Below are 15,792 nucleotides of genomic sequence, written 5' to 3'. Positions count from 1 at the left end.
GGCCCAATTTAACTTCTATTAAATCAGTGGTTGAACTCCCACTGACTTCAACAGGATTCCCAGCAATCTCCTAATTTTAATTTGACATGTCAATATTACTGTTCTTTATGATGGTTATCTGCACAGCAAATTCCCTACTTATTATGGTCCTGTTCCTGCAAAGCTGGTAAGCATGTGTTTAATGGCTTTACTGGATCAGGAATTATGAACATGAGGATAGAATATTTAGTTTTCAGTCACCATCAATGTACTCCACTAACTGCTTCTCTTGTAGTTACTGAAATAAATTAAAACACAAACTAATGTTTGTAAAATGGATTATAATGGAAATTTTATAATACCTTAAAATATTTTACAGGGGGAAAAAGGAAACCAAGGTGAAAGAGGTATCCAGGTATATTAACTTTGTTTTTCATTAAATATCATTTGGCATGCCATGTGTTAAAAATTAATTCAATTTGAATTAAAATAAATGGGAGCCTTGCTTGACTAAGGACTGCAGGATACAGTCTTAACTCAGTAAATCACTGCACAATATGAACTCACCAACACAATGTTATGAAAGTTAGTTTGAGAGAAAGAATGGGATTTTCAAAAGTACTCTAAAATGGCTTAGCTGCTCCCACTAATTGTAGGGGGGCAGAGTTAGGCTAATGATGAGTGCTTTTGAAAATCCACCATAGGTCTCTAAATCTGTAATGTCATAAAAATGAGGACTTTCCTCAATGCAGTGCTAAAGCGACTGAAATAGGCAGGAACAAGGGAGATCAGTATTTGGCTCTGTATGTTCAGATCATAGGCTTACTCCATTGTGTCTGCAGTCGAAATGTATGTCCAAACTACACAGTTTGGAACTGAATCTTGAAACACCTCTCTGTCTGCCTCCCATCAACAAACTCGGTGATGGGTGGATCCAGGTTTTTGACTGAACCTGTTATAAAGATGGGCCGTTGGTTAGGGCTTATCTCTTTACATTATTTTGACTACTTAATTTGTTCACCTAAAGAAATATGTAGTGTTCAAGAAAGTCTGCTTCTTTTCTGAAGGGACAAAAGGGAGAAGGAGGAAGACCAGGAACTCCAGGCCAACAGGTACCATTAAAAGAATACACAGTTTAAAAAAACTGCATTTATTTTGCTGCTTCAGAAGATAAATGCCATTTACAATGGTAGTTCTTTGAATCTAAAGAAATACATTTGATATATTTACAAGTAAATAGGATTGTATTGATTATTTAAAATGTCATTAAAATATAGTTTAAACTTTAAAATAGTTAACCCAATGAAATGAAAAATAAACTGTATGTTGAAAAATAGAATAGAAAGCAGAGAAAAAGAACAGGATTGTTTATATAACGAGGGCAAAAAGGCTGAGGGGAGAGTTCTGCAAAGGTAAAATCTAGTTATATCATTGCAGTAGTAGAAAGAAACTGATTCCATTTTTCAAAGTTTTTATTTAAATCAGTTTATTTTGCAATATTATTGATAAAACAATAACATAAACTCCGCATAATGTAGTAATGGAAAAATGGATTCAAGCTTCTGAAAGTCAAGCCCAAGACTATACAAGCCCTCCAATCACTTTTGTATTTATCATGCAACATTTTCATCAAGTATTGCATTTAAAGATTCAATTACTTTCATGCTGGAAATCAAGTCAGTGTGTTAGTATTTTCTGTACTCATAAATTACAGATGTTTCCTGTTTCAGCTGCAAATCAGCTAACTTCTCTTTTCTTTAACCTTGTTCCAGTATATTTTGATTGTCATATTTGGCTATATTAACATACCATAGGAAATAACTGTTAGTTGTAAGTGTAAGAACTTGCTAACTACATGCTTTGTCATGTCTAAATTGCAAAGTACTTACTAGCAGTACAAAGTTAAAGCTAGATTGTGAAGAAAATAGCAGTGAAGATTGTTCTCACAATCAGTGCATTGGTACTATCACAACATGCCTGGTTGGAAACACAAGGAGCCACATTCAGTGAAGCTGGGGTAAGGAATTATATACCCCAGACTGACCCTCAAAACCTCAGGAGGATTTAACCAAAAGGAGGCCAGGCGGTGCTACCTCCTCTCCCCTTCCTCAGGGATTCTACCTGACAGATGAGATGCAGCTTCATTTTGTAGCAAGGCTCCATAGGAGTCCCACCAGTGCAGACAGCTGAGGTGATGTGCCCTCTTGCCATGCTGCTTCACACCCAGCGACATCGGTGTGTGCCTTTTGGCAGACAGTAGGTTGTTAGCCATTTTCTACCACTGCAACATCCTCCTCCAAGACTGACATTATAACTCAAGGGCCTGGATTTCTGGCAGCCAAAGCCAATTTAAACACAGATTGAATCTGGATGTCAGTGTGTAAAGTCTCTGGGCCATTTGGTTACACAATGAACCTGTTATTTCTTTAGCTTTTTATTGAGGCAGTACTTATCAATAAGTGTTTCTTGTAAGAAAACTAATGCAAGTGCATAACATACAATGTGTATGATAATTTACCTAATGATCTGCTAGTACATTGTTCATATATATTAATTTTTAAGAAGTTAATTAATGTTTGTTTGCTGTGCCTCATTTGCCTCGTGTGTAAGTATAAGAATTCAGATGTATTTTGAAATAAATCGTAGTTAATTTCCAGATTTAGTAAAAGAATGATGCATCATAATGGTGGCTCAGTTTGATTTATACTTTTTTCCACATTTGATTTCCGAAGGGAGCAAATGGATTGAATGGAGTAAATGGAGAGGTACGTGTTTTCAAATCACAAGCACCATTTTTTAATTCTCTTTGCCAATTGTGTGAATAGTGACTATGTAAAATGTGTGCTAAAGGGCTTGCTTTTGTCCTCATTGGCACAAAAATGAAAGGGGATGATTGGATGCAAAGTCAGGTGGGAGGAGGCATGAAAAAAGAAAGATTTAACAACAGAGTAGAAAAGCAATGTTTTGGGAAATCAGTGACTGAAAAGACAAAGAAATATTGTTTAAAAAGAGAGAAAGGAATGTAGATTTTCTACAGAACTCCAAGTAAAACAGAATCTGAAGACAAAAGAAGGGGCTTCTTAGAGAAAAACAAGTAAGCAAGGGACTTTAAAAAAAGAAAAGAGTAATTTGTTTTTCTGGAGACTCAATCCCCAACTCTTCATTTTTAAAAAATGTTATAATTCAATAAAATGGTCCAAGAGGCACCCTTATTCGGTGACAGCCTCTTTTGAGACTGACCCAAACTATCCCCAAATCCACTGGGCCTGATTTTGAACTCACTTCCATTGGTTTTACGCTAGTATGACTCACTCGGGTCAATCTGGAGCTCAAAGACATTCTCTTGAGGGGATGGGGTCCTGTGAGGGGTCCTGGATTTTGGAACTTGATCCCTTCCTTGGTCTGCCAAAGCTCAGATTTTTTAGCTTTCTGGGTACGCTGTAAGACCCATCTTTTTTCTTCTTCTCTTGGGCTGCAGAGGAGAACATGGGTTGAAATGGATATATTTATGGGCAGTCGTTTTTTAACTTCATGTTGTGCTTTTTAATTCATGGGACATCTGCCCAGAGAGCACTGGATAGGTGCCTATAGTTCTGTTTATAAAAACTTTAAAAAAAATCTAATTAATCAGCTTCATTGTAGTTGTTCCTGGTTCCGACTCTAGGGTAAATGAAATCAGTGTACATGGGCCCATTCAGTAGAACTCTGTTTCATCTTTATTAGGAGATTCCTTTACACAATCAGTTTTTGGCAATCCCTTGTTGGGTTTCACTTAAAGAAGGTTTGTTGTATTTCACTAGCTGAACTTGTTCTTTAGGGCCCCACTTGAGCTGAGTACTTCAGCAAGTGTGCAACTGTAAGCAACTGAATAATACTATAGGCTTCAATGGAACTATAACCATCCTTAAGATTACACTTGTGCATAAGTATCTTGCTTAATCATGGCCTAGCTCAGTAAAAGATTGTCATAGAACCATCTATCTGATGGTTTCCTCATCTGATCCTCCTGCATTTTCTAAATCACCATAATACTGGGGTATACTTTCATGGGATATGGACATTATTTACATTTTTCTAATACTCTTTGTAATACATTTGTACAAATAAATATGATTTCATTTTGTGTACTTATAAGAGCTGTACAATTTACAATATAAGCTTATTTTAGGTTTTGGGGTTTTTACAAAATATTTTTATTTTAGTACTTGTTGTAAAGGAATTGTTTTAATATAAAATCTCTCCAACCAGTCTGTTTCAGCATTTGTTAAGCACCTCTCTTTTTCTTGACTGTCTCTGCCAATAGCAAGGGTCAACAAACAAGGCCACACACTGGATGTGGCTGGCCATTACAAGACCAAGATTTGCTGCAGAAAACATTCTTTCAGCAGTTTCATCTTATTTTTTGGCAGGTTCTACAGGCAGTTGTGCTGATGATTCCAGTATTTTGCCTTGGTTTCTTATGTGGGCTTGCTGCCTGCTGTTTCGTTCTACAGTAGATGCCATTTTCTCTAGGTTGCATTGTTTTTTAACATTTCACAGCCCTTTTAAAAACTTATTTAAAAATAAATCAACTTACAAGTAATTTATAAGTCTCTAAATATGCTCTATAGCTATAATATAATTAAAATAATAATAAATTACTCCCAACTACCGTAAATACTTTCTTGTGTCATATTTCCAAAAATGGGTTTCTAGATTTATATACATTTACTCTTATATACATTTTAGATACCTAAAAAGTGGTCTGATTTTCAGTTGTCAGCGTACACAGCTCCTGTTGTAGTCAAAAGTAGTTGTAAGTGCTCCACACCTTAGCAATCTCTAAACCAGGGATTGGCAACCTTTGGCATGTGGCCTGTCAGGGAAATCCGCTAGTGGGCCGGGATGGTTTGTTTATCTGCAGCGTCCGCAAGTTCGGCAGATCGCAGCTCCCACTGGCCGTGGTTTGCTGTTCCAGGCCAATGGGGGCTGTGGGAAGCGGCAGCCAGCACATCCCTCAGCCCACACTGCTTCCCGCAGCCCTTATTGGCCTGAACGGCGAACCGTGGCCAGTGGGAGCTGCGATCGGTCAAACCTGTGGACGCTGCAGATAAACAAACCGTCCTGGCCCACCAGCAGATTTCCCTGACGGGCTGCATGCCGAAGGTTGCCAATCTCTGCTCTAAACCTTAACAATCCCGTGAAGATATGTTAGTGTCTGTTAAACAAAGATTTATAACTGCATCATACAAAGAGAATACAAATTTAAACAGTCTTAACTAAAAGCACTGTTTTCTATAAAACAAATTTTGAATTGAGAACAGTGGGTAGAATTCTGTGGAATGCTTGTCAAAGTCTGCTGTATAGCTGATCAGAATTTAGTCAACAATTCATTTGTTGATGCTGCATAAGAAAAATACCAACACTCTGTTTCTTTACTCTGTTAGCTGCATAGAACTAACAAGTAAAGAGTCATAATTTCGAAAATAAGTCAAAATTTAATTGCAAGTATACATGGAGTGATACTCTGCTGAGTAGGAAAGTAAAGGAAATTTTTATACAATTACTTTTCTGGATAGAACTATCAAATAAATGTATGAGTGAGATGAAAAAGGCTTTGGCTTTCCATTTGCAGAAAAACCTGAGCTAAATGACTTTCTGTGGGTTCACTGAACTTTAGTGCTTACTAGCCTTAAAAATGTTAAGGGACAGATGGTGACTGGCTCATGTGTGGCTGTTCCCCCTCATCCTTCTTGCACTCCACTTACAGAGGTCAAGCATAATCACAATTCCCTTGAGAGCCCCTGGGATGCACCCCACCCAAAGGCAGCAGGGTCATGAGCCTGTCCACCAACCTGCTCCACACCGGCCAGCAGAGTTGGCCAAGTACAGAGTAAGAAGCATGCTACACTATCGTAAACGATGGTGCAATGGCCATGCTCTTCCAGCATATAGGGAAGCTCTGGGAGGTTTATCCTTCCCTATGGTGGTGAAGAACTGCACTGCTGCTACATGGGGCTGTGCCAAATAGGTTTGCGTGAGCCCTAAAATTCTGTTGTAGGATGATCTAATAATATACTTACTGTACAATGAAATAGAATATAAGACCTGTGGCTGCTTTATAAAAAAATGTTTGACTAAGGACCTCTTAAACTTTCTTCCTTTGCCCAAAGGAATATTATTTTTTTAGCAATATATAGTCTGTTGCTTTGTTTCTGCACTTCCATATAGCACATTTGGAAAGGGTGAAATAGATTTATAAAGCTGCTGTTGAAAATATACACTAGTCATATGAAAACTGAAAGGAAAAACTCATAAGGGAACAAAGATTAGACTAATTTTAAATCTGGGAGTGTACCATATTCCACTGCAATAGAGGTTTGTTGGCTCCAAGTTTGGAAAGTAGTCCAAATTAACAAATGTGGTAGGTAGTCAGATGTAGAGGAATCACTACTTAAATTAAGTTTTCTTATTTCAAAATGTTTCCCAGTATTGGCTTAATCTTACTTAGCAGATTGTCTACTGTTGTTGCCAATTAATTTGAGAATAACTGAGGTCTGGAAAAAAGAAGTAGCACAAATCAAACTCAACTTCCTCCCCCCCGTCCTGTCGTCCCTCTGCCCCCCTTCCCCGCCCCATCCTGGATGGTAGAGACGTAGAGTGAACTTATGTCTCCTTTGTAGTCAATGGAAGTTTTGCAATTTACTTAAGTGGAGCCAGAATTTCACCCTTAGGCTATATCTTCCCTTGTGGTTGCATGCAGAGTATGTAATGCAAGCTCCCCTAGCATGGGATAAATAGCAGTGTAAACATGAGGCATGGGTTAAGCGAGTAAAGGCACGCCAGAACTTTCAGGTACATACACGGCTCTCTACATGCCCAAGCAGTGCCCAAACATATGCCCAAGCTGTTTTTAGTCGTGTAGTGTCCCACTGCCTCCCCAGTGCTGGAGCCTTTTCCTGCGATGTGTAGCTACACACCGTAGTTTGGACGCAGCATGCTTTTCACTGCAGTGTGTTGCTACACATACTCTATATGTCTCCATTAGTGTAGACAAGGCCTATAATCTTCCAAGAAGATTTTTAATGTCCTGTATTAATATAACTGTGGTATCATCAAAAAGAGGAGAGAGCCATTTAATATTTTTCTTTTCCTTTAACTGTTATATAAAATAGTTCTGCCTAGGATTAAAAGTTTGGTCTGTACAAAGAAAAGTAAAACTGTTCTCTGTAATGGTAATTTATTGAGTAAATTTTTCTAGTAAGCATACTTGAATTAAAATATTATTCACAAAAATCCAAAGAATTCAATGAATTTTTTTGTAGAGATGGACCTGTTAATCAACATCCTCTGTCAAGATGATCCCCACAGATAAATTAATTCAGATTGATTTTTATGAATGCATCTTAGTGAAGGTGCTGCCAGCTCCTCACAATGAAGATTAATTTTGAAAATTAATTTTGAAAAATCTAGGTTACGGTTTTTGTTGCCTTTGGTTTCAGAAAGGTGAGAAAGGAGATCCTGGCATTAGAGGCCTCAATGGACAGAAAGGAGAATCTGGTGTTAATGGTTTTGTTGGACCTTCTGGTCCAAGAGGACAACAGGGAGATAGAGGGCACCCAGGGCCACCTGGAGCAGATGGAAAACCTGTACGTACAGAACCTGACATTGTAGTTTTCATGCACTTTTAAAAAAACTTTCTATGCATTTTTTATAACTCTTCTATATTCAATTCAGGGAAGGGAATTTTCAGAAGAATTTATTCGGCAGGTTTGCGCAGATGTACTGAGAAGTAAGTCCCAGAGATTGCAATGTATTCTTTATTTATTTAAAATACTCTGGCTACTTTCATGATAATTATAAAGATATCCTGTTCTCAGAAAAATCAAAACTACTAACACAATGGACTGTCTACAGGTTCTTATGATATAAGTACACACTATAGTGATAATGTCTCCTAATCTTTCCAGTCTGTGGGCCTTAATACGTCACCACTGCCATCTCCTCCTCCTCCACAAAAAGCCAGATATTTTGCTTTTGGTGATTATATAACAAATGATTTATCTTAAATCCTTATTAATGTAGTTTGGCATTTGGTTATTTTTATCTTGCATAGTAATATTATCTCAGTGTCATTCTCAGAATAGTCTAAAGCATTTTCATTTGAATTCTCCTAGCCCAGTTGCCTGTTATCCTTCGGAGTGGAAGACTACAAAACTGCAACCATTGTCAGTCCCAAAGTGCTTCCCCAGGACGTCCTGGTCCACCAGGTCCAATAGGCCCAGAAGGTCCTAGAGGTTTTTCTGGTTTACCAGGAACTGATGGTGTTCCAGGTCTTCCAGGAGCTCCTGGGAGTCCTGGTGCCCGTGGGGCAAAAGGTAACTGCCTGGGTATCTCACGAAGCAAATAACATATAGCTTTTACTTTTTTTACATGTTCAGTTCTGAATGGTACTTGAGTGGGTAGCAGTAGAGGGTCGAGAGGAGTCCACACCATGTAGTTCGGTTCAGGATACAGAACTCATTTCCGAAAGTTGAGAGATGTTTGGTTTAATTTTTCTGGTTCCGACCATTTTAGAGAGAGGCTACAGAATTGAAATCTGGATCTGAGTCAGAAGGTTTTGGAGGGGTGGTTTCAGAACCAGCGTTTGGGTCCAAATGTTTTGCTGAAGTAAAAAATTGTGGCCTTCTCCCAATTTAGCACTATATGGGATTTGACCTTGTGCCTAAAGTCCCCCACAGTTTGTCTCTTTAAGGGCTCAGTCATGCCTTATAGGCACAGTCTTACATTAGGGGGTAATATAGAGCAGCACTTCTGTGAGGGAGAGTGCCTCACAGAATTCCCTGGCATATAGTGGAGCTCATCTGCTGCACCATGCCTTAAGGGGGTGTGTGGAACTATGACCTAGCCTTGCATAGTCCTTGCACTCAGGTGAACTCACATGGGCCTTCCTAGATTTCACAGCTGCAACTGTGCCTGGCCCTTGCATGGTGAGCACTTTGCAATCATTTAAAGATGTTTTTCTTTGGCTGACCTCAGGGATTGACCTGTCAGCAAGGAAAGTGCTCACCTGCACAATGGGCCATTGCTAGACCCAGTGGCAGATTAGCTACTGGGCCAATGGTGTCAGTGCCCAGGGGCCCTGACCAACTGGGAGACCCCGGAAAAATGGGCGATCTGATCCGCTATGCCCGGCACTCCTTCTGGGGAGCGGGAGTGGGGTTGGGGCACAGGGGCTTGTCCCGCTCTTCCCATACAACTGGCGCTTCTGCTGGGGAGTAGGGGAAGCCCCCGCACCACGCTCCTGCTCCCTGGCAGGAGCACTTGGGGGAGGGACAGGGGGAGACTGCAGGTGGACGGGGTGGGGAAGTGGCCCCCACTTGCTCTGGCCCAGGGCCCCCCAAAAGCATAATCTGCCTCTGGCTAGAGCTGGTCAAAAATTAGAAGTTCTGTCCTGTGGGAAATTCTGCTATGTTAACATATACTTTTTGTCCTCACTCAGGATGAAATGTCAAAATATTGAAATTTTTCACAGAATAAAACGTTCAGAAAAAATTTGATTTGCAAGTGTCAAAACATTTTCAGCTCAGCTCAACAGAATTGAGAACAAGGGGCATGAAGCACTGTGGAGGTCAGGCAGCCACAGATTAATAATGAACTGGCCCAAATGTTTTGATTCTATTCAGCAAATCAAACTGTGTTGAACTGGGAAGACCCAAAGTGAAAGTAAATATTTTGTTTCAATTTTCCTAACAGGGAAAAAAATCTGCAATATTAAAATTTCCTGTGGCAAATTTCAATATGACAAGAATCACGTTTACCACTGGAAATAACATTTTGACAGAAAATCCCCAACCAGATATAGCCATTTCCTTCCAAATTACTGCCTAATATAAAAAGAAGCCGTTTTGGTTCTAGTGTATCTAAGAATATCTGTCATTCTAGTTTTCTTCCTCTATGAGAACAATGACTGCTCTTAAAGATTTTATATTCAATGAAACCAGCTTTAATTGATCACTTCAAGGAACAATACAAATTGGTTCCTCGTTCGAGATTTTCTAATATAGGTGGATCAGAAGTGTACTCCAGTGGGCTACATTCCAAACTGATTTATACCTTGTGTCACCTTACTGCAGTCAAGGTGGTAGCACTAGGGCTATGTCAGGTCAGAGTTTGTTCTACTATTTTGGGGTTGCTTTTGAATGGTCTCAAGAAAATAGTTGCCTAATTCACCTATGTTCTTGGAAAGGTTGAACTGTCCTTTACGTCTTATCTGGTGGTTATGCTCTGTACTTTTAATTGGGACACTTGGATTTGATTCATGCTCTTCTTACCATTTCTCACTTCAGTAATCAAACCAGTTTCAGTAAATTCTGCAATAAAAATCACTATTCAGTAATCGTGTCAGCTAGGCTTGTGATCTTGTCAAATCTCTGATATTAACTAAATTAGGCCTAACCTTTATGAATCCTCCATAGGAAAAAGAAAAGGAATCTGAACCACGATCAATGGGTTTTTTTTGTTTTATTCTTTCTGGGTCCTTTTTCCCGGGGATTTTTGGTCTTTTCTCCCTTATTAAAAGGCTTGTAGTCTCTTTTAGCCTCTTAAAAATGCGGAGTCATTCTCCATCTTTGCTCCTTACTTCGTTTCCACAGACAATTTCTTAGGGGAACTTTTTAAAATCTCTATAGTAGATTGAAATTTTCTTTCACTACTGTACTTATTTGGAGTGGCTGGGCTTAGGGATTCTTTAACTCGGAAAGTCTGGGCAAAATGCCATTATCAGCAGAATGCATGAAAGCCAAGATACAATGTTTCATTATGTGGAAAAAATGAATGATCTTGGAAAAGGAGGAACCCCTAGAAAAGATATTTTTAATCTTGTAAAGAACATTTTATGAACCTCTGAGCTCAAATTTTGGACAGCAAAAGATTCCAAGGAAGCTACAGTTTGTACTTTATTCTAACAATATGTACTGAAGTGATTTAGTTACCTTGTATTCCTTAGACTTCACCTTGATACTCTGGAATACGCTGTTGCACACAGTTAGTCGAAGATTACACAAGAAGATTACACAAGAACATGATTATCATTTGAGACAATTAAGGGGTTTCACTTCTTATAAAAAGTGCCATACTAACATTTGAGAATATCAGGAGTCAGTGTGACTTTTCCAATAAAATCAACTTCTATGTCTAATTGTTTTTTCTCTCTGGTGTATTGTTTTTCTTAGTGTCTAATTATCTTTGTTTTGCATTTGAAATAATAATTTTTTGACTAAATACATTCAATATATGTGCATTTCACTTAGACTTGTATCCCTTTTTACAGCAGGGCTGAATTTGGTGTGTGTTTTCTAAACTTCTTCACTTTCTAGTATTTTCTTTAGACTTCATTACTTGCTACTTGTTTTGAGCCTATTACCCTCTTGAATAATTTTGTGGCATAGTCTTTTGAATTTTTTATATTTTCTCACAATTAATTTCTAATGAACATTAGCCTAATTTTCCTTAACTTTTACTTCAGTTACAGCCCAATAGCTTTTACTATCTTTGTTACCCTGTTCTGTAGCTTTTCTAGTTTCAGTACCCTTTCTGTAATATCAGCCACAATCCAGCAAAGCATGTAAGCCTGTGACTAGCCCCATTGATTTCAGTGGGTCTACTTACATGCTTAAAGTTAAGTACATAGTCAATTGGATCAGAGCCAAGGTGCATGGTAATGTCCAAAATATGTCATCTTGTGTCTCAGTAACTATTATGTTTCTACAGCATCAAAAGAATCTCTGAGAAGGGTATGTAAAGCAGGATGCCAACTGTAGCTCAATTAACATTTTGAAAATCCTCTGACATTTTTGTCTCTGACCCAGAAAACCAGATTAATTTCAGAGCACGTTGAAGTTTTGTCTTCAGCAGTTAGATACTTTTATCTCCATTAATACTGATTAATCTTCTTGGCTACTCAGCAAAGGCTGAAAAAAGGTGGCAATCTTTTTCACCAAAGAAACTGAACACATTAGGCCATAGGCTGACACGTGTAAGCACTGAATTTGGCTTGGTATCTCTTGTTTGAGAGAGATTTTAATTTCTGATGTAAATTTTGAAAGATCACCTGTATATTTTCTGTTTCAACTAGAGACCATGTTCAAAGCTTCAAATCCATTTTTTCATGTGACCTATTCAAAATGCCACCAGTGAAAGGCAAGCCAGAATTAGCCTTCACCATCAATCCTGCCTATTATCTACATCCCTCCATCCCTCCACCCCTTCAACAGAAATTACTTGCCATTAGTTCTTAAATTGAAATTAGGCTGATAAATAAGGCAATTACAATGTTTACCATTGAACAATCACTCATCCAGCTCACCGCCTTTTCAATGTCTCAAACAAAAACAATGCTTAGTATGCATGTGTGTGTGTTTGGTATCCTACAGGGCCACCAGGAAAAAATGGAGAAAAGGGCAGCCAAGGAACTGGGGTTCCTGGAATACAAGGGCCCCCTGGCCCTCCAGGTAAGGCCTGAGTTAGCCATGTAGATTTCATTACGTGTTAATTATTTTTAAAATGTTGGTTACTAAAATTAACGTAATTGGATTAATCTTAAGTAGTTATATTTTACACAGTTTAAATAGTATTCCTTTTATGCTGGTTGCTAGGTAGGAAAACACTGTGGGTATGTGTGTTTTTATTGCTTTTCATTTGAAGCAGAATATATTATTTACTATAGGGTAGGTATTTATAGATATAAGTGACTCAAATTCCTATTCCTTGGTAGACTGAGATTTAAAATTAGCAAAATTCCCTTGTGTAGTGGAAGAAGAAATAAAACGCAACATGTCAGATTTTCAGAAATGTTAAGAACCCACAATCCTAATTCCCACCTATAGGAGCTGCAGAGGCTCTGAAAATCCAGGTTGATATATTCATGAAATCACACAGCAATTTCTTTTTAAAGGAAAGCTGTTTTTTTAAACAATAGTATGCTCTGTCAAAATATAAAATTGATCCTTTGGAGGAGATGATAGGGCCTGATCCAAAGCCAATTAAGTCAATGGAAAGGTGCCTATGGACTTTGGTTCTGGCCCACAGTAAGCTGGACTATATGATAAAGTAACAATACACCAAAGCCAATTTTTAAAAGTTTCTTTTAAAATAGCTTTTAATTTTGATTTGATTTTCAATCTATTCTGCTATTCATCTTGATTGTTTGTTTGTAAATCTTGATTCAAGTTCGTTCAGTAGATGACATAGGTAATATGATTATTTGTAACAAACATTTAATTCCTGGTATATAAACTCTAGTGCCAAAGAAGTCCTTTCTTCTGAAAGTGAAGTTTTGTTCAGCTTAGTACAGAAACAGGAGCCAGATGCAAAATTCTGAACTTCCTCAAAGTTCTGGGATGTTTGAATCCAGTATTCAACTTGGACCCATCTCTAACAGTATATATACAGCAAAGTCTAACTACTTGTTGTATATATGTCAAGGTCCTGAAGGTCCACCTGGAATAAGTAAAGAGGGACGTCCTGGAGAATCTGGGCAGCCTGGTAAAGATGGAGATCGTGGAAATCCTGGAATTCAAGGACAACCTGGACCCCCAGGAATTTGTGATCCATCGTTATGTTTTAGTGTAATTGTAGGAAGAGATCCATTTAGAAAGGGACCGAACTATTAATTTGCAATGAGTTAGTCCGTGAAATAGGTATGGTGCTTGTCTTTTATGGTCTTTCAAGTCTCAGGAAGATGACCAGAAATAATAATCCCTTAAACAGGAACAAAAGTACCTCTGGTTTGGTAAAGCAATAAAGATCACACAGGTTATACATTCCATTCAAAAAGAATCTCCATTCATATTGGGCCTTTAGATGCATAACGTGCATTGATTAAATATCAAGGGTTTCCAGAGAGACCGTCAATTTTACCATGACTAAAATTAACCATGACATTTGATTTTTAATATTTAAGTGCCCACTCATACTCCTGCTTCCATTGAAGTCCATTAACATTGCTAGATAACTTCTGTTGACTGTAATGGGAGCAGGATTTGGCGCTAAATGTTTATTGATCAGGTTTTAAATCACTGTGAAATGTTTCACATTTAGCCTACATATACAGTAATTGATTTTGAAAGAAAGTCTAGCTGTTACTTCATATGTGTGTGAATTTTATTGGTTTATGTACATTTAATATTTTATAGCTCAAGGCTTTCCATTAGCAAAAGCATGTGTCTGATTTTTACAACATTGAGAAAAATGTTTGGCTTTTTTATGCCAGTAATTTCACCCAATCTATCTTCAATTAATTTAGATAAAGGTCAGTGTGAAATGGAATAGCAATTTATCTGAGGATCAGGTTGAAATGGAATGCGGCTGAGATTTCACCCCAGAATGACTCATTCTAACTAAAGAAACGAAATGAGTTATAAATTAACTGACATTAAACATTGCATTATTTTAAAAGTAAACTTTAATTTGTTTGCAACTACAGTCTACAAAGGTTGAAAATCACATTTTTTTACAACGAAGTTTAACAAACTTAATACATTCAGTAAAATTACAGATCTAGCTCCATCCCCTTTGCTGTGCTCCACAAGGACTGTAGGTGTCAAACATAAAAAACAGGATTACAAAAAGAAAGGTCTTTGTGCTTGCTAACTAACTGCAATGTTTGTTATGTTACTTTGTTTTCCATTTTAAGCAAGACATTTGTATGCTAATTTTCATTGTATGCAACACTAGCAAGAAGTACTTCTTGCATTCTAAGTAAAAAAGCAATTGCACGGTTCCCATTAAAATTTGAGTACATTTTTAAATTAATGCAGAGAATCTTTGTATTGCACTTAACCAAAGCTTTATATGACTTTTCTGATGTGCTGTTTTTCTGTTGTCGTGCTACAAAAATTTGGTAGTAAGCTTGACATTCAAGGTAAAATAAAATTTTGTAGAGGCTTGGTGGTGATGTGATGAATAAATGCAAGGGTTTTTTAATTGTCTGTGCTCTGTGATAGCACAACAGAATATATATTATGCCCCTAGGGTAGGTATTTATACCTGGGGGCTGCTCTCTGATTTGGTATCCTTCCATCTTCTCTAAACAAAACCCAAAACAGAAAACCCTCTAAAAATAAGAACAAATCTGTCTCACTCCACCCCCACCCTGAAATCCCCAAATCCATCTAATCATGTAGAACCTGAATGTCATACCCTTATTCACACTGCGTAGCTGATTACTCCATGAGCGGTCACACTGACTTAAGTAAGACCAACTGTGGAATTAAGGTACTATTCAGTCTCAGTAAGGGTACCAGAATCTGTCCCATAGAAATGGCATAATTCCATATGTTGTTAAAACCCTAATTTTAGTATTTAAGTGCCTACTTAACATGTCGACTTCCAGCTTTTCTATATTAATATCCTCAAATGCTTTTTTTTTTTCTTCAGTAAAAACAATGAGGAGTCCTTGTGGCACCTTAGAGACCAACACATTTATTTAGGCATAAGCTTTCGTGGGATAAAACCTACTTCATCAGATGCATGGAGTGGAAAATATAGTAAGCAGGTATAAATATACAGCACATGAAAAGATGGGAGTTGCCTTACCAAGTGAGGGGTCAGTGCTAAAGTAATTTTCCCTCTGTTGATATTCACCCCTTCTTGTCAACTGTTGGGAATGGGCCACTTCCACCCTAACTGAATTGGCCTCATTAGCACTGCGCCCCCACCCCCGCACTTGGTAAGGCAACTCCCATTTTTTCATGTGCTGTATATTTATACCTGCTTACTGTATTTTCCACTCCATGCATCTGATGAAGTGGTTTATATCCCACGAAAGTTTAG

The 15,792-nt window shown here is 38.0% G+C and overlaps 1 protein-coding gene across 3 annotated transcripts in view; it reads left to right on the top strand.

Annotated features, from left to right (window-relative positions):
* COL21A1 (collagen type XXI alpha 1 chain) overlaps positions 1–15,460 on the top strand; it is a 194,401-nt gene extending 178,941 nt beyond the window's left edge. For 2 of the 3 annotated variants that reach the window (XM_075126475.1, XM_075126476.1), the window contains exons 22-29: positions 359–394; positions 1,047–1,091; positions 2,712–2,744; positions 7,461–7,607; positions 7,696–7,750; positions 8,136–8,336; positions 12,393–12,470; positions 13,444–15,460. In XM_075126475.1, the coding sequence (XP_074982576.1) occupies positions 359–394; positions 1,047–1,091; positions 2,712–2,744; positions 7,461–7,607; positions 7,696–7,750; positions 8,136–8,336; positions 12,393–12,470; positions 13,444–13,631 (783 nt within the window). In that variant the 3' untranslated portion in view covers positions 13,632–15,460. The remainder of the gene's footprint in view (positions 1–358; positions 395–1,046; positions 1,092–2,711; positions 2,745–7,460; positions 7,608–7,695; positions 7,751–8,135; positions 8,337–12,392; positions 12,471–13,443) is intronic. The other variant, XM_075126477.1, reaches the window with a different exon arrangement.
* The last annotated feature ends 332 nt before the right edge of the window (positions 15,461–15,792 follow it).

This window comes from Caretta caretta, chromosome 3, assembly GCF_965140235.1.
Source record: "Caretta caretta isolate rCarCar2 chromosome 3, rCarCar1.hap1, whole genome shotgun sequence".
Taxonomy (NCBI): Eukaryota; Metazoa; Chordata; order Testudines; family Cheloniidae; genus Caretta; species Caretta caretta.
Note: the sequence above shows the minus strand (reverse complement) of the source record. Positions and strands in the feature narration are given on the sequence as shown.